The sequence below is a fragment of the Poecilia reticulata genome, chromosome 13 (genome assembly GCF_904066995.2).
Source record: "Poecilia reticulata chromosome 13, P_reticulata-male-v2, whole genome shotgun sequence".
NCBI lineage: Eukaryota > Metazoa > Chordata > Actinopteri > Cyprinodontiformes > Poeciliidae > Poecilia > Poecilia reticulata.
In genome coordinates this window covers 25849073-25867809 of record NC_088842.1, presented here as the reverse complement: position 1 = coordinate 25867809, position 18737 = coordinate 25849073, and the positions used below count along the sequence as shown (strand labels likewise).

The 18737-nt window shown below is 38.4% G+C and overlaps 1 protein-coding gene across 2 annotated transcripts in view; it reads right to left on the bottom strand.

The window, feature by feature from the left end:
* Window positions 1-3253: 3253 nt before the first annotated feature.
* The window catches only part of pik3cb (phosphatidylinositol-4,5-bisphosphate 3-kinase, catalytic subunit beta), a 57126-nt gene continuing 41642 nt past the window's right edge, over window positions 3254-18737 (bottom strand). For both annotated transcript variants that reach the window (XM_008426230.3, XM_081614373.1), the window contains exons 12-24: window positions 18093-18143; window positions 17020-17208; window positions 15569-15690; window positions 15192-15335; window positions 14183-14282; window positions 13567-13763; window positions 13361-13470; window positions 12756-12834; window positions 11814-11981; window positions 11610-11733; window positions 11378-11523; window positions 7214-7346; window positions 3254-4906 (exon numbers count right to left, since the gene is read on the bottom strand). In XM_008426230.3, coding sequence (XP_008424452.1) covers window positions 4769-4906; window positions 7214-7346; window positions 11378-11523; window positions 11610-11733; window positions 11814-11981; window positions 12756-12834; window positions 13361-13470; window positions 13567-13763; window positions 14183-14282; window positions 15192-15335; window positions 15569-15690; window positions 17020-17208; window positions 18093-18143 — 1701 coding nt within the window. In that variant the 3' untranslated portion in view covers window positions 3254-4768. The remainder of the gene's footprint in view (window positions 4907-7213; window positions 7347-11377; window positions 11524-11609; window positions 11734-11813; window positions 11982-12755; window positions 12835-13360; window positions 13471-13566; window positions 13764-14182; window positions 14283-15191; window positions 15336-15568; window positions 15691-17019; window positions 17209-18092; window positions 18144-18737) is intronic.

The following is an 18737-nucleotide window of genomic DNA, read 5'->3' as shown; positions in this document are numbered from 1 at the left end:
GCGAAATGTCACAATCGGCACAAACATCACGCATAGAAAATTTCTTCGACGTGTAATTTAGGCTAAGAAAAAGTTTGTTTGCACTTGTTATCCTGAGTGAGACTTTGCTTTGTGCCAGACTTGAGTCATCGTAATTAGCTTTGAGTGACTAAGGTTTTGGAGCACACATTGCACAGTTGCCAGCACGGTAGTCACAATACTAGAGCCAATAGAGTGGCTCACTGTTCCGAGGTTTGGAGCTTTTTGAGTGCTGTAAAGAGCCAGCTTCGTGAGGCAGCTTTTCACTCATCTGCCGCGGTGATGCTTCAGCCACAACAGACCGAGCTCATTACCTTATGATGCTCAGCTAAATTTACCAGTGAGAATAGAGTCGGTCACATTCACATTCAGCTCTCTGCCAACCACTTCAACAACAATATAGTATTATGATGATGAAGTTTCATTAGCTGCTATATTTGGTCTTGTGGAGTGCGTAAACATGAAAGGCCCCCAAACAACCAGCAACAAATCCATTCATCTGTTGTTAGTGTGGGTGGAATAATATAAAAAAACAGTAAATTGGGATTGATTCATGAATTCATTTTCCATTTCCCCTCTTTTCTTAAAAATTACATGCTTCACCTGCTGCCAGGGGGGATATTATAGGTAGGTGGGTTCCCTGAAGGAGACTTAGTCATGGTGTGGGAGGCTTTTTATTAATAATGGCCACAATTGCATAACCAGAAATCCTCTAGCATGTATTTGCTGACAGACAATTACATTGCAATGTTGTGGCTTCTGTTTTGACAAATGCACTTATCAAGAAAAGGAATGGAGTCTTATGACCACCCTTCCACAATGGATCGAGGGAAATGTAGTATCAGAATTTTTTATCTGCAAATATTTTGAAGTGCGTCTCTACTTTTGCACATCAAGAGATGGAAATGTTTTCCTATTTGTCTTTAAGGCAATTTAGAGATGCACATTAACCAATTATGTATGTTTTCTAACTGCTGGAGGAACAGAGACAACAATGCAATCTCCAGTCAAAAAGGTCCCAGCTGAGATTTGAAACTCTGCCACATGTTGCAAGATGACATTGCCCAAAAGCTGCTAGGCAGAAGTTGTGAAAGGCTAGCTAAGAGACCATGACAGACATTTTTACACATTGGTCAATAGAATACAGACTAACCTCTGACATCTTGTGGAATGCCGTTAGGGTTAGTTTAAGCAGACGTCACACAAAGAATTAAGTACTTAAAAAGACATCTTTGGTGGGAAAAATGATGTAAAGAGAAAAAAGTTAAACATACTTAACACTGTTCATCTTGCCAATGTGAGCAGAGCTGTAACACCAGATCACCAGAGGCATTTTGTCAGAATTCCAACTCCAACAAGAGATTTCAGTGAAAAACAAAATATATTTTGTAATCAGGTTACACGATCCTCTTGGACCAACAAATTGTTCAGTATTTTAACACCAGCTTTATTTTCACATCTCATGTCCTACATTTACAGGAGTTCACAGACCTGCATCAACCAGTTCAAAGAGTATGTGGAGTTGAAACTGCACAGTTTGAATAGTTTAATTTAGCACATTTGTGACAAAGAAAGAAAACATGAGCTGAATAAATCTATGCAGAACATCCAGTGTTTAAAACCTCCAAAGTATAAACACGGCTTTTTGGTTTCTGTCTGGGCTGTCCGACATACCATATGTAGAACATGAGAATAGTCTTTTTCAAAACCCTGTAACTCAAGCTGCTGAAAATCTTGTTTTTGTGAACCTTGAGGCTCTTACACTGAGGATGTCTCAATCCTTTAATAGTCATAATTTCACTGTAAGTGGGTTAACTTCTACTGTGTCCACTCTGTGAGGAACCTAGACTAGAAGGCAACATTACATAACCAACAGCAGACGAGTCACACTGAGCAACTGCTGCAGCTTTAAGTGGCATGAATCAATAAATGATGACTGTTGAAGTAGAAGGCCTTCCTGTTATTTGACCCTTAATGTGCAAGGGGTGTTAAACTGACAGTAATGCATGCAAAATGGACTTCAGTTGAAACCAGAAAGGAAATTAGCATTGAGAAGCTTAATGAAAAACCTGAAAGGATTTTTGAATTTAAAATATTCCCATTTACTAAGCAAATAAGAAATCTGTAAAGTTCATCCAGACAAGAGATGAAACTTTGTCATTTCCCCCAAAAGGGACAAGAATAGTGTTAAATCTTCCTAAAAATGACACAGATGCATCAAGCCTCAAGCTTGTTTACAAGCATTTCGTTTTTCTTTTTGGTTCACTTTGAGGGTTACGTGCACAGTGAAGGTGGTTTTATTAGTATCAGAGTTTAGCATCACTGCAGCTGTGGAGAAACTATCTGGTCTGACATCAGACATCTGGTCTGTTAAAGTCTGAAACATTCTCACATTAGCAGATTACTTAAGAACTGAACGGAGCTCAGTGAGATGATTAAACCTTAAGGTATTGTTTTATACCCAAACTCTGCTTTAATTAAACATCTCCATATCTTTCTCCAAGACCTGTCATTTCTTCACTAATGTTCTAACAAATCTTCACAGAACAGATAAGAATATACTACACACAGATGACTTACTATTCAAGTGCCATTGGAAGGCAATTGATTGCATTGAATTTTATTTAAGGGTATCGTAGTATAGACGGCTTAATACAAAGACAAGCTTTTCAGATGTATTTGGAGAGAAAAACTACTTTGTGATGGTCTATTATAAGGGTTTGGGTTTGCAACATTTATATCCCAAAAAGCCATTTTTACCGTTTGTTCAGTTTGGAGCAGGTTTTGTAACTCAAAGAAATAAAACTTACTTACATGAGCTTTTAAAAATAAGATAATGAATACTTTGTTAATTTTACATTTTACTTAAACTTTTAGAAAAAGAAGATGGATGTGAAAAATTATATTTTTGTTGGTTTGTTGGTCCTTTCTCGTTTTCGACAAATTTATTAACTTGTTGCTAAACTGCACAAAGGGAGCAACTGCCATCACGACATGCTAATCTATTAATATAAACACCCATATCTTTGGCTTGGTACTAAAATACCATGGAGTTGTTCCAACAGGCTGAAAGTGGCGTGAGGATATTTCTGCTCGGAAATCAATAAAGTGCTAGCATCACTCCTTAAACAGAAACAAAATCCATAATGCTGCCCTGAGAAGGCGTACAACCATGCAACCCACATCCAGAACAGAAAAAAAAAAAAAAAAAAAAAATTCACCCAGCCGGAAATGCTGCACTGTGGAAAATAACTTTAATAAAACTCTTATGAAAACAAAAAAGGCAAAACAATAAAAGCCTGTACATTTTTGCGATATCCAGTGTTTGAGACTTCTGAAGGCTAGTGGTTCTGTTTCGCACATAAACCAGGAGACAACATGAGCATAACATAGGTTGAGGCCTGGACCCAGAGGTATAGATGACAGGATATGGGACATCTATTTGGATATTGCACAAACATCGAATACAGATGCAGATGCTGCAAGAGCACCATTTGTCCAAACAAGTAGGTCTGCATCAGTCTTACTCTCTGCTGACAAATCTCGCCCACCTGGCTGCTGACTCCGCCCACAGCTGCTTCTATCAAAGCAAATGCATGTAATAGAGCGGCACATGTTTGCACATTCAGTTTGGAAACAGATTATTAAAAACACAATAAAATTATTAAACATATGCTGTCATGTTTTGGTTGTAACATTACGTGTAAAAGCATCGGCTTTGACATCATTGCTTGTTGGTCCTTTAAAAAGATGTCAAACAGGACAGTCATAGTAATGCTTCCGACTGCACAATGTAAAAAAAAAAAAAAAATTGAAATAAAAAATAAAATGAAGTATTTAGTTTATTAAAAGTCTTTTTGAATTACTCAAACGACTCGTGTGTCTCTAAAAACATTCCAGTGTTCGAAGATCCAAATGAAGCAAGAGTCAGACTGTGGACCAGAAGGCTCAGAGAATCTTTTTCCTCCAAGAAGTCACCTTTTTCCGTTTCCCTCACATGTTTCCTGTGTGGACTAGTAAAGTAGTCTGGCACATAGATGTCTCTTACACAGTAAAAACAAAACAAATACAATCTTCTCGCAGTTTTGCAGCAGACTTTCAAACAGGTCCAAGGTTGTACTGGTTGTGGCATTCAGTATTTCAAAACAAGGACAAGGACAACTGCGTGTCTGTTTTAACCGCCACCATTTTCTTTGTTTTCACAATCTTTCTTGATGCTCTTCTGGGGTGTCGTCAAAAATATGGCGGCCCTTTCCATTCGAGTTTCCACCTGCTGAATCCAGCCTTCCTCCAAACACTCCAGTAGTTAAGTGATGCTGTAGCCTCCTGAACGGGGAGGTCCTGTCAGGCATTTTGGCGCGGGCGAAGAGGGATCAGTTCCGTTCCTCTGGCTGGGTTCTCCACCAGCTGTTCAGTCTGTGCAAAGCTTGCAAATATCATCAATGACGGCGATTCCACAGAAATGATTCCAGACCATACTTTTAAAGTTTTGGGTTGCCATTCCAAAGTTAAAGAAGGTGATGAGGTTGCAGGGTAACTGAACCATTTCAGAGTATATTTACCCAGTTTACAGCACGCAGGGTTGAATCTGCTTGGGTTTCAGATTTGAGCTAGATTCCCTTCTTCAATTCAGGGTAAATGGTATATACGTATATTCACATCACCCTGTCTCTTTGGCACATCTGGCCCCTTCCACACATTCCCTCAACATTTCTCCAGACCCCCAGTTTTTAAGGTGGTTCCAGCTGGTCTAGGAGCGGTTGTCTTTGGCCACGTTGTGGGCCATCCAGTTGACCTTGGTCGTCCAACTTTCTCTCAGCGCTTCATCAAACTTTTGGCGGAACTGCTTCAGGGCCTCATCGTCTGTCTTCCCCAGAGCAAGAGAGTCCTGACGGGGGAAAGCGGAAGAGAGATTAGTGGAGAGTGTGGGAGGAAAATGATGCAGAATAATAATAATGATGAATAACACACAGCCTCTTCCATCCACACACAAAGTCAACATAATTGGCCGATTCAATTGGGTATATTAGTTATGTGTCAGAATCTGAACCAGTTAAGCAAAGCTTAACTACTCAATCTTTTAAAACTAATTTAATATAGAAATAAAAAATTAGTTAAACTAAAGTTATTCAACACCGTCAGATGAAAGTAAAACTAAGACAAATAAGACTAATAGGATAAATATACTGGCAGTAAGGAGAGGCCTAGTTATCAGGATTAAGAAAAGTTAAAAATAGAAGAGATATGCCGTTAACCAACAATACAAATATGCTGAAGATTTCTGTTAAAACAATCCATGGCTCTAATGCACCTCAGCAGAACCGGAGGCTGATTGCCTTCATGTATCCTGATAAAGTAATTTATGACAAAGAAGCCCCAACCAAACGGTGAGCGCCGATGACTCAGAGTTCAAGCACACACTTTTCAGCAGGCTTACATTTTCATTTTGAAACTTCTGTTAGTGTTCAGCAATATTTTACGTACTAAAAGTACATTTTAACTTTTCATTAGCTGCAAACCACATTAAAATATAACAGCATTAATATATCACTATGCAGGGAGTGACCCTACATAATACATGAGGTTCACTTTATGGCCTAAATGGCTTTATTGAGATGCACCTCAACATCACATCTACATGATTAGTAATGTTAAATTAGGTGTTTGTCACATTCACAAACTGAGGTCAAAATTAGAATTAGCTACATTTCAGCAAATGAAATGCAGCTAATTTTTTGAATTAAATTAGCTATGGAATCCTCTATTTTTCATCATCACGGAGCTGACTGGAAAATGGAGGATCGTTAGAGAGAAGACTGGTGATCAGAAACGGGTATTGAGACATTTTAAAACAGTAGTAAAACACAGGCCTTCAAACAGCTGCTGTTTTGATCTGGATCTCTTACATAAACTACCACTCAGAAGTTCTGGTTAAACATGCCTCTTCATGTTAAAAAGGTCAAGCTGTTGGATGTGAGCACAGCTGCAGTCGCTCTGGCTGTCTCAACACTGAAGACTGTGTCCTGCCACAGCCTCAGTTTGGCCATTCTTCCTCATTAAGATATGCTGCTGTTGACAGCCGTTACCATGGGAATCTGCGCTGCTCGTGCAACACATGCGTCATCAGTAGACCGCATAAATTCTGAAGCACAGCAACACCAACATGAGCTCAGCACGCGAACCAGACTGCATGTGCACACTGCTGCTACACCGATCAACAACAAGTGTCCCTTAACAACCATACGGATGAAGATCATCAAGGAGCCGGAAGCATGGAGCTCTGATGTGTGCCGCCAGTGTTTATTGACAGATATTTTGAATGAATCCTTTGGGGTTTTCTTTCTAGAGCGTTGCAAACTTGTGTCAGTGCAGCCACAACTAAGGGTGCACCGACTACCTGTGGTCACAACCAGCCTCAGGCTATTGCATAACTCAAAGTGCATCATCATACTGAAGCTCAGCTCAGGGCTTCTTAATGGGTCACAGAAAAAACAAGACAAAGTGATTCAACTCAAAACAAAGTCTTCAAACCTGTTGAATTTATACACTTTCTAATGTGTATTATATTGGGATTTAAATGCGACATCAACATAGAAGTGGACAAGTTGAATTGAAATACTTTTTTTTTTACCAAATAAAATCTGGCAAAGTAGTACTTGTTCCAGCAAGTACTACTGGGAGTCGTAGAGGAATGTTTTTACCAGTTTTGCAGATCCAGAGCAGTTGGCAATTGCAGGGAATTTTATTTACGGGTGTGTACAAAAAGTTAAACAGGTGGAAAAGTTAATACTTTTACAAGATACCACACATGTACCACAATGATTTGCATTGTCATGAAATGACTGGTCTCAAACCGATCCCACAATGGTGGATGTATCAAATAAAATAAAATAAAAAAATTTACATTTATTAATTAGCATTCCAAAAATTAGGATGGTAAAAATAAATCATTGTTGCTTGTGTTTTCCTTCCACTCAGCTTTCCAACAATATTCTTATAAACAGCGTTGTGAATGGAAAAAGTGAAATCTAACCAAGGATGAGTAGAAATTTCCACTGGTAAACATTTCCACCACTTGTTGACACAAATTTCTTCAGAAGCATGTCTGGTATGTAACCGCATGCAAACTGCATTTTGCTGCTGGGTAAAATCAGTTTTAAATCCACATGTACTCCTGCTTCTCAGCCTTTGGTACCTTTAGGTATTGGATGTCTTTGACAGAGGTTAACTCAGGTAGTCCAGCAGTCAGCATGAGGGCAAACAGCGTGATGAAGAGGTTGCCGTTCTTCCTCAAGATAAGATAAGCGTCCTCGCAATTTTGACGAAAACTAGAAAGAGAAAAGGAGGAGATATGAGCACAGTTGTTTGTCATGTTATGCAGCTTCTCGGCTTCAATAAAGGGGAAGACAATTTCATACACATCAACAAGAGTTCCGAAAATGCTTTGTTGCTCGAGCTTTGGAAAACAACTTCTTGACTGAAGTTGTGCATGCTGGATAAATTTGATAGATGCAGTTTTTGTTGTTTTTTGCTTTTACACAAACACAATAAAGATTCCAGGATTTGTTCATGTTTGAAATTTTATGCATGCTGAGCTCAAAAAGCAAAACGCCTTTCAGTTGTCTGCATGACCTAAAGTAGACCAGAGTGGTTTGGTGGTCGAGTGATCTTACTGGAAGTTTTGTTATCAGTGGAAACATGACTGAGCTAAATACATAAGACCACAAACTGTTCATAATAAGTGACAACTTCCGTTTTGTCTAAGACCAACCAAATGCCGACTCCTGGGGCCCCAACTTGCTGCAGAGGAAAGATGTGATTCTAAAATGGTCCGAGAAAGCAGAAACAATCATAATTTCTTCTCTTCAGTCAGTAAAAAGTTCTTATATAGCTTAAGCAACTTACGGCCTTTAGTTTTTGAACATACCCATCATTTGTCATATTGGTACCAATTTCCGCTGAATTTTAATAAAAAACAAACTTTAAAGACAAAGATCAAAAACAATAAAAATCAAAACAAAAACAATCATCAATGCTAATCATTTCCTCTGCATGCCAGCTGCCATTGTACACAATGTTCCGACTACTTAAACCCACAGACACCGCGAGTGCTGATGCAACAACCACCCACTACTGTATTTAGCAGCTTTAGATGTAAACAACATGAGATATGACAACTGTTTGCAGCTAACAACAAGGCCAGCTCAATAATCTAGTTTAGAAGCAATTACAGCTAATAAATGTTTTTTTTCTCTATTCTTATTATCTTAAAAACTATTTTATTTTACTACAGAAAGTAACACATTATGTTCTGTTATACAGATACACATGTAGATAAGGATCTAGGCATGGGTGAAAGTAGTTTCACCCATGCCTACTTGGGGGTACTATGACAACTATATATATATACATATATATATACTGGGTTGGTCTTGAATTGCTAAAAAATAAAGCTGTATTTCCTTCAGCCCACTGGCCATGAGACCTAAATTCTGAACATCATGGCATAGAGTGCATCCCAGTTTTCCATGTCTGGCATATAACCATTAATTTTAGCTTTTAAACTGGTTCTATTCATCCTGTGTCCAGACAGAGGGATAATCAATAGCCCAGCATCATGACATGTTTGTTCTGAAGCTCCTGCAGTTTCCACTTTATCTTCCTAACATGGCGCCTCCTCACCCTGACTCTCATACTGACAGGAGGAACCACAGAGCTCTGTTAAGTTAAAAGCACATCTTCTGAAGTTGGGATATTTTTCCTCCAACAGGTTCCAGAGGAATCACCTCAAACCAGATGTTGGACTGGATTTTATTTCAATGTCATTTGTGAATGTTAGAGTCTCATTTTCAACAGTGGAGCTATAAAGGTTGAAAAAAGTTATTTTGGACAAAATCTCAGCAACATCAACATTGCCACTAAAAAAGAGGCAAAAAAATTGTTTGATAAAGGAGAAGCTTCTTAGATTCTGAGCCCAACAGCACCAAACAATTTTTTGTATTAGACAATTAATTTAATTTCACACAATTATCGCGGTAGAAGCCATTTGTTTGTTAAATATTTAATGAAACATATTTACCGCGTTTGATGTTTGTTGTAAATGACATATACTCACAAAGAATGAGGTAATTAGTCCAAGTTTGTCATTTATTGAAAGTTCAGAAACTACAGCGGCTGTAAAGAGTCACAGCAAAGATAAAACTACCCGAACAGATGATCAATTCAAAACCACTCGCACATTTTCTCTCTCTCTCACTTAAGCACACCCGTTTCCATGGCAACCTCCTACACTCCACAAGCCAACCCAAGATTGCGTTAAAAATATAACATTCAGTCCGTTACGATATCAGGTTTGCCCGCTTGATATTTATTTTGCGGTCATTAATAATCCTCTCATGAACACAGCGGTGGTTGATTAGTTAATTTTAAACTCCTGCTCAGCTCGTTATTTTGATAATGGAACCGAAACGCACAGAATTGCGCAACACCTTGTAGAAACAATAATCACAGAAATTATTATTGCTGTTGGGTCATTAATTTGAACATGTTTTGTTGATTTTTGTTTTTTGTTCTAAAGTTATGAATGGTTTGATAAGCCAATCAGAGGAGGACGTGCTGGTCTCAGCATCCAGGGGGCGTTCAGTTTGTCAGCTAATACCGAGATCAACTCAAAACCTTCTGCGATCGATATATTGCTCTAGCAAAGCATGAACAGTTCAGAAACAATATGAAATGGGAAAAAAGTTATTTTTTAACTGATTAAGTTGTGTTTTAGATTATTCTTGAAAAACTAATCAGTCACGGCTGATTAGTGGAGGAACTCACGGCTGCACAGTGAAACCATTCATGTTTTACAGCAGACAGCCGCTCCTCTCTCTTGCAGGTACTGCGTACCCCCACTAAATCTTTTAGGGGTACGCAGTACCCTGCCGTACCCCCTTACTGTCACCCCTGGATCTAGGCCACAATAACAAAGACTAACTGTGTTGAAGGGGTATTCCACCTCTAGCAACAGATCTGACTTGACCCATAACCAGCATGAACTGGTACTCTGAATGCGTTGGCAGTGTTGCTTTATGAAGTCTTTGAATGACACAGTTGCATACTGCATGAATGGAAGCAGGGAGGTAAACAGAGCTGAGATTTTGCTCTTGTACTCGCACCACAATTAAAAATCTGCTCTTGAATTTACATTCATGTGCAAAAAGATTTACTGTGCGTTACAAAATTAATTCTCATTAAATGCACTTGATAAATAGCTTTTACAGTCTTTATCTCTAGGCATAAGGCAGATAATTTTCTTAACCAAATTAACCAGCCTCTTCTACTGCCAGTCATGTTCTTCCTCAAACTGCATCTTCCTTTATTTACATAAACAGCACGCTGTTCTGCAAACCTGCCTCAATGTCCTCCAGCTGCGAATCTTTGCTGCAGCCTGGTGGTGGAAGGCAGTACTGCAACAATGACCTCAGCTTTTTTAAAAAGCATTCACAGGCACAAAAGCCAGTTCTTTATAGGATTGAGTTTTAACTTACTAGTTTTCTTCAAACATGACAACAGTAATAATCAGACATTACAACATTTACTGTACTATGCAGTTTAAACTTCCGTTAGTTTATCATATACATCTGAAGATGTTTGAAATTTGCAGAGATGGGGGATTTTTAAATTGAGAAAACATCAAATTATATGTTAAAAAAACTCCAACTGAACTCCATACTTTGGACCAACATAGAATTGATATCATAGCATCTACTGTACGTTGTAAAAGTATTTATACGTTAAACTTTCTCACATTTTGCAGCCATTTGCTACAGTCAAAAAATTAGGCATACAAGTCAAAATGGCTTTCCAAATTTCTTATAAATATAAAAAGTGAGGCAGAAATTTCTAGTCACGGTTTTACTCTGATACCCTTAAATGAAACTCAGAGCAACCAAGTGCCTTCAGAAGTCACCTACTTTGTTAAGTCCATCTGTATGTAGCTTAAAATATAAAGAAATACAGCTGGTCTGGTAACACAATAATGTACGTAGCTGAAATGTGTAAAGTTTAAATTGGTGTGAATACTTTGCAAGATATTTGATGCTTGTGTTCAGGCTGGTAAACCTAAACAAATAAGTATATATTAGCCGTTATTACAATGTGCCTGTTTGGTTTATTATTCCATCTATGGATATGTAGGCAAATTTCAAGCAAATCTAAATCGACTCATCATCATAACAGAGCTTTCAATTTGACAGCTCTGTGTCAAATTGATAGATTATAAAAAGTTTTTTGCACCTTTTACTTGAAATGATTCAGTAGTATTGTTTCAATGTGATTTAGAAACGATGGGAAAAAAAAGACAGGAACAAACCTGCCAAATTTTTCCGTGTTCCCCGTCTTGCCCTGTTGAATGACGTGGATGAAGTCATGTGTGAGGATAAAGGGTACGCGTTCCCTCTTGATGCCGAACTTGGACTTGAAGTTGCCAAGGATGTGACCGAAGTCTATGTGAAACAGCTGACAGGAAAACACGGCAGACGGTGAGTCGCACTGACACGAGGAATGAAACGAGCTCATGAAAATGTTTCTCCTGCTTGTCTGACCTGCCCCGTGCTGCGGACCATGATGTTGTCGCTGTGGCGGTCTCCAATGCCCAGGACGTAAGTAGCTACACAGTAGCCCGCACAGGACAATGTGAACTCCTCAATGGCCCGGTCGAGAGCATCACTGTGAACACGGGACACATAACCATGATGAAATGTAAATCCTTTTAAATTCCCAGCAGCTACATTTGAACTCCATCCTACCCAGAGTTCCTTTCTTTCAGCCAGTTTAGCAAAGCATCCTTGTTGAACGCCGCGGTTGCTGCAACGTTGCTGTTGGTCAACTGGATGTTGGCGATCGTGTCTGCTGATGAGACCACTTCAATGAGTCCTGCTCTGTCACCCGTTGCTAAGCAACCATATGGAACAATCCTGAAGAAAGAAGAAGAAAAAAAGATTTGGTATGAGGAGTGTTTTATTTGTAGATTGTGGGCACATTTTATTGTACCACAGTGTAAACATTGGTAAAAGTGGAGTAAGGATGGGTGGAACAAGCCTGGTGACAATCACAAGTGAAGATATATTATAGTCATTTTATATGAAAAGGAATAAAATAAGCTCTATTTTATGGAACTGACGGCGGTTGCCCGGTCCTACACCTTGTAAAAACAGAGCAGACAGTGACATTTGTTTGTGGTATAGTCTGCTGTTCAGCTAAACTTTCAAAAGAGCTTGTTCTTTTGAATACAAGCTCTTTTGAAAGTCCCTGCTCTCTTCACCACAGAGAGCAGGGACCAAAACGAGAGAAAGTCTGCACTCCTGAATTATATATGAATACAAACTAGACGTTTTCTGGCCAATCGCTGATTACAGATGTTTTAAAAAGCCGATTCTGATTTTGGCCGATACCAATTATTCAGAAATTCAGAAATGTCGCTAAATATAGCAAGAAAGCTGCTGTGTTGGCAACAGTAGGGTGATTACTGTTAACTGCAAATGTGCAGACATGGCCTGGTGGGCCAGTCTTTCAGTCAAACCCCTCTCACTGTAGAGCAGAAGAGGACAGTGGGTGATTTTTAAACCTTTGATAGGGAATAAGATCGGCTTCATTCTCAAGTATCAGCCAATCACTGAACTCCCCAAAATTAAGGAAATCTGCTGGCCAATAAATGGGTGTACCCCAAACACAAACACAAAGAAACTCACCTGAGGTCCAGATTTGCTTCCTTCCACAGAAGATCCATCAACCTCAGTATCTGTAGGGTCAACATGTCTTGCCTCAAGTCTAGGAAATAAAAATGAGAATGAAAGATGAGCTAATGTTCTGATTGGAATATAATCAGCCATTTATGAAAGTTAAATATACTATTTGGTTTTATTACATCCCTCTAGTGCTTTGCAAAAGTATTCATATACTGGATCAGCTTACAGGGGCAGTAGCAGTAAAAGAAATTTATACCGTGCTAGTTTTACAAATATTATTAAACTCATGGACTCTCTGCATGTTTTGGTGATTGGTTTACTAATCACCAAACTGGAGGCAACTGGATTTTATGCGGTTGTATCAAAGTAAACACAGGGCTAATGCAAATACATTTCTATGCATCACTTTTGAAAACCTTGATTTTTTTTCTCCCTTCTCTTCACACTTAGATAAATTTTATATCAATCTATAATTAAAATAAAATTTTTGGTTGTAATGTGACAATGTCACAACCATGCGACAACGATTGTTATTAAGAAACTGTAAAACAGGAACTCATTGCACATTTAATTTCCCAACCCCAGCTTCATGATTGTGAGATTCCTACCGTCTCCATTTTTGAAGATGATTCCCAAAGTATCTCCATTAAGCAGCTTGTTGTTGTAAACAATCCAAAGAGGCTTCATCTTGGAGTCCATGTAGCGACACTTCTCCACACTAAAAGCACAAGGATGGAGGACAAAGGGTTATCTGCAGCTCAGCGCCGTTTGCTGCCACCCAGAGGAGGGATCGTCATGTGAGCAGCTGTCTTACCTGATGTCAGACAGCAGCACACTGGGGTTGAGAGGGGAGCTCAGGTCTGACAGAGCCTCCGAGTAGCCGCTCTGTCTCAAACACGTTATCATGGCCTCCTTGGTCAACATGGCCTCCTTTGTTTTGCTTCGAGCGTTTTTAAGGGTTCCCAGCTTGATTAACTCATTGACAGACTTCAATTTAGTCAGGGCTTCCACCTGGAAATGAAAATAAACAAGTTCAACTACTAGAAGGATATTTTAGAAGGTTTGGCTGCTTGCAAGCAAACAACACAACACATTTCTGCTCCTGACAGCTAACCCACTTTCCTACAAACCAGACCGTGTTTGCTTTGTGCAACAGGAAAGTGGTGAGATAGTCGAGGAGGAAATGGCAAGAAGTGAGGTCAAAGGTTAGAGGGCAGGACACAGACAATAAAAGCCACAAATTTTGCCCTGTCAGGGTTAACAATAGCAGAGCAAGAGTCTGAAAATATCCACTTGTCTGACAGACATAAATCTAGAAAGAAACCAACACTTCTGCCCATAGCAGGACAATGTGCTTTTAACAGGTATAACTAATTAGATTTACAACTCGTAGGTTGAAAGGGGGATAAACCAGACTGAATGTATCTTGCCTGTTTCTTTAAAACCTCAATATGAGGGATGCTTCCTCTGCAATAGGCCTCCAGGATGAGGGAGAACTGGACTGAAACGGCTGGCATGTGGATCTCTGACCTGTAGGGGGCAGCAGAGAGGAAAGAGGAAACAAATGAGTAACGTAACAAATGAGCATTAATCAAGCATTAGTTTTTAATGCTCGATTTTATTTTTTAATGAATGAATGGTCCTTATTTTGGATACATACAAATATGCATCTCCAAGGAAGAGAACAAATCATTGCAAGGAAATATTTGTACAATTAATTTATAATCCTGACTTAAAATTACTCATCAAGCATCAAAAACATTTATATTGCATTTTAATTATTTTTTTTTTTTTAATGAAGCTTTGTGAAACATGACAGATCTAGATAATTTCAAGTCATCTTTAAGGTTAACACACAAACCTGAAACACATCTTTTTGTAAGAACATGTTTCAAAAATAAGCAATCGTCTTAAATTCTAATACCGTCCCTTTAATTAATACATTTTGGATTCAAATAGGAAGACATTTGTACATTCACACGTTTTTCAACTATTTTCCAAAAAATAAAAATTAGGGTAACCAAGATATCCAAGTATAATGCAATATGTTTGTCAATGTTTTTAATAAGTCAGAATCACTTTAGTAATTTTAATTTTGCCAGGGAAAATACACGCTTGGAAGGAGTTGTGACAACCTCAGCAACTAGTTCAATAATACACTCAATTACCTCATATGAGTGACATATCCACATTGTTACTGTCGGTAGATTTTTTTATTCTTAAACTTTCAAACAACTTCTAGCACATCTGATCAAATCCCCCAGAGAAATAGTAATAATTATTAAAATTACTTTGGAACCGTTTATGAGCATCTTTTGGAGGATTACATTACAAAAAAAAAAAACCATTAAATTAAATCAATATCCTCTATATGTTCAATTTAACTCTTTTTAAAATGATTTTTATTGCATATTTTTTGTTGCTCAGAGACTCACTCACCGAAGGTGCCAGAAGAGGAAGTGTCCGATTTTACGGTTCCTTTCAGCACGTTCCAGCAAGAAGTGGGTGAGTGCACAGTCATAATAGGGCTCATAACGCAACACCTGCACCAACTGCAGGAGGTATTGGGACAGTTCCTCATCGCTGGCGGAAGGAGAGAAAAAACAGGAACAAAAACAGAGGCGTAGTGGTTAGTGGTTGTTTCCTGGCAATAATTTCATGAGGACACTTAAATTGACCTTAAGGGTTTTCACAGATTTCTGCCAAACGGAACATCACCCATTACCTATTAGCAAAAAGTGTTTTGTGCTTTTATAAATATTGGGATTTGACTTTGATTTGTCCAAGTATTAATATAAACTGATGAATGTGTCTACCTCATGTCCCGCAGGCAGCCCACAGCGTACTCTCTGACGTACTGATCAGGATAGTTGAAGTCCAGAAGCTCCAGAGCATCTCTGGGACAAAGTTTGGGCCAAATCTGAAGCAGGGCCTGGAGCTGAGAAACACACATTAATATGTTAAAAATGGCAGATATCTGACTACTCTGTTAGCTGAGAATTAGATGCTTAGTGGAAGAGTTTGGTTACACAGAGAACAACATAAAATTCAGAATCAGCTTCAGTTTACAATAAGAATGGAAAAAAACTTAAATTTAAATATTTTTGTAGATTAAAAAATATAGAATAAAAAAATAAATACAACTTTTTATTAGCAACAAAGTACAAATAAAGTTTTATGTCTACCATATTGTTTGTTGTATTGATGAATCTATTATTAAGAAACTGTAATCAACAAATAGCTATTCTGTTCCTAATATGAGCTGCAATAATGGTACCATCACTTAAAACAACATAAGAGTACATCTTAAAATACAATAAAACTGCTAACATATGGAGAGCCTATAAGAGGGAAGTAACATTTTTACATAAAAACTGTTTTGTTGGACACAGCAAATTGTAAACTGAAAATTAGACTAAGACCTCCATCTCTGATTAATGAAAAAATATGCAAGAATGTACTTTTATGTAGATTAAGACTGATGAGATGATGCCAAACCTAAGAAAGATGAAACTTGCGTCACATTCCAACAAAGAGCTGTAAGGATCTCAACAACATTTAGACCATAGCTGAAGTGGGTGTGTAGACCCAATAAGGCTAACACAATTTAATTTGAAGGATGAGGTTGGGTGAGAAAAGCACGTTTGAATTTTTAGTTGCTTGAACGGCATTGTGGTTTATTGCCCAACGACACCAAAAACTCACAATATTGAGTTCTTGAGAATTGGACAAGATTTCATCATGTTTAAGAAAACTTCAAGATTCAAATTTATGCTGCACATAAGTCTTCTTTTATTGATTTTATCACAAATTTAACAAGCTGATGTCTTTCATTTTCTGATTTCTTTTTATCTTTTCAAACCGTAGGACATTGCGTCAACAAAGTCTACAGTTCAACATTTCCTGATTGTGATGTAGCTCAAAGTACACCTTGCTGTCCAGCTTTTAATTGGTTGGATCCTTTCTGCATCTTTAGCACCTGAACAACTTTCACATACTGTTTGTCTCCTCTATTTTACTCTGTTCCCATTTATTCTTCCTACAGGAGACCTAAAATGCTGCCAAATAAATAATTTAAGAGTAGTTTAGGCATCTTATATTACAACTTTATCGGGTGAAGTCACACTGGCCGCAACTACTTTGTGCTTGCAAGATAATAGAAATCTCAACAAGAAAAATTATGATTTTTAATACAGCGAGATCTGGTTACACCCCTCCTAACTGGACCTTTACGTTAAGGTTTTTAACAACAGACACTGTGGCTAACCTGGGCCATGTCGTCGTGTTTGCTCCACTTAACGGAGAGCAGCAGCTTTGGTAGACACTGGGGGAAAATCTCACGACAGTCGTGGCGTAGTGTCCAAATTAAATCCTTCTCGTTTTCACACAGCTGAGAAAGCGGGTCCCGCTCCATAATCTCCTTCAGTTCAATGTGGAACTTCTTTCCACCGCGACCCTGAGAGAAGAAGTCAAGTTGAGAAGCTGGAGAAAGTTTAAAATGAGAAAGAATAAAGGTACGACAGGGTGGCTTGTCATCAGTTATTTCCAACTATTGACGTCTAGGGTTAGAAATTGTGTTTCTATTGTTAAAATTGATGCTTGTCTAATACACAAGTGTAGATTTGTGCATTATTTTCCTTTTTATTAAAAAAGTACAACTAAGGAAAAGGTTTTACTGACTTACTGGTTAATAATTAAAAGCGAGGTCTGGATATTAAAAGAAAATTAGAAAGTTTTTGTAAAGAACCACAAGAGGGCAGCAGTGTAACAAAGCATGCATGCCCTTATGCTTACAGGACTTGTATTATAATCTCTCAGAAGAAAACTAAACCTAATAGATTTACTTCAAGGAGATTTTATGTGAATGTGGTCGTTATATTGCATAAATAATGAGAGGAGATGCATTCAAATTGAAGCAAATGAAAGTCCACAGTTTCACACACATAAAACTGAATGGCTTTGTGCAGACATGCCCTCTGTGTAACACCGATTACGTAACCTGCGGTGACACACCCAGCAGTGGGTTTCTAGTTGAGGGGCGTAAAAAACAGGAAGACCGACAAGTAATCTGATTAGTCTCCCTAGTTTTAGTGGGGGGTGGATGGTTTGGGAGGGTGAAGATTTTTTACTAAACACCCTGCCAACTGATAACAATGGGTTTCCAGGGAAACCGGGTATGGGTGCCTGTTTGAAAGGTTCAACTTGAGCTGTGTTTGTGTGAAGGAGAGAGAGTGTGAGAAATTTCTCAGCATGTAATTTCACTTTAATTCAAACTGGTATGTGTTCTGAATTAATGAATGTGAGCTCACACAATAATCTCTCATTAAGGCAGTTACTCACTATGGACATGGAGTCACTGGCTCTGGCAATCTGTGCAGCTTTTTCCAGGATCTGAAAGAAAAGCAAGTCGCTCAATGAAAAAGCATGCTCTGATGCGATGCAGCACTTCCAGCAAGTGTGCATTAGGCAAGTGGAACACGTCCCGATCTTCTCATGCTAATAGCCACCACTTCATCATAATCACTAGGTAGCGTTCTGAAAAGCACTCAGCCACCACAATGACTGCTGAAGTCACATCTTTGAAGAAGGCCACACTAGACCTGTCGAGGTATTGATGTTCAATGTAACAGTCTGAGTGGCAAATCAATGGCAGCCATAAAAGCTTGAGTAATTTCACTGCAAAAACACAACATCTCACCAAGTATTTTTGTATAGGTTCTAGTGCAAATATCTCAGTACACTTTAAATAAGACAAAACTAACTCACAAGTAACTTTTGACTTAAAACAAGATATTGGCGCTCGTTTTAAGTCAATCATTTCTTAATACTGATAAAAGTACTAACTCCACTTGAGGCATTTTCCTCATGTTCAAAGTGAAATTCTGCCAGTGAAACTAGTACTTTTTCCATCACCATTAAATGGTAAAATGGGAAATGGCTTGTACTTGTATAGTGCTTTATCAAGTCCATAGGACCCAAAAGTGC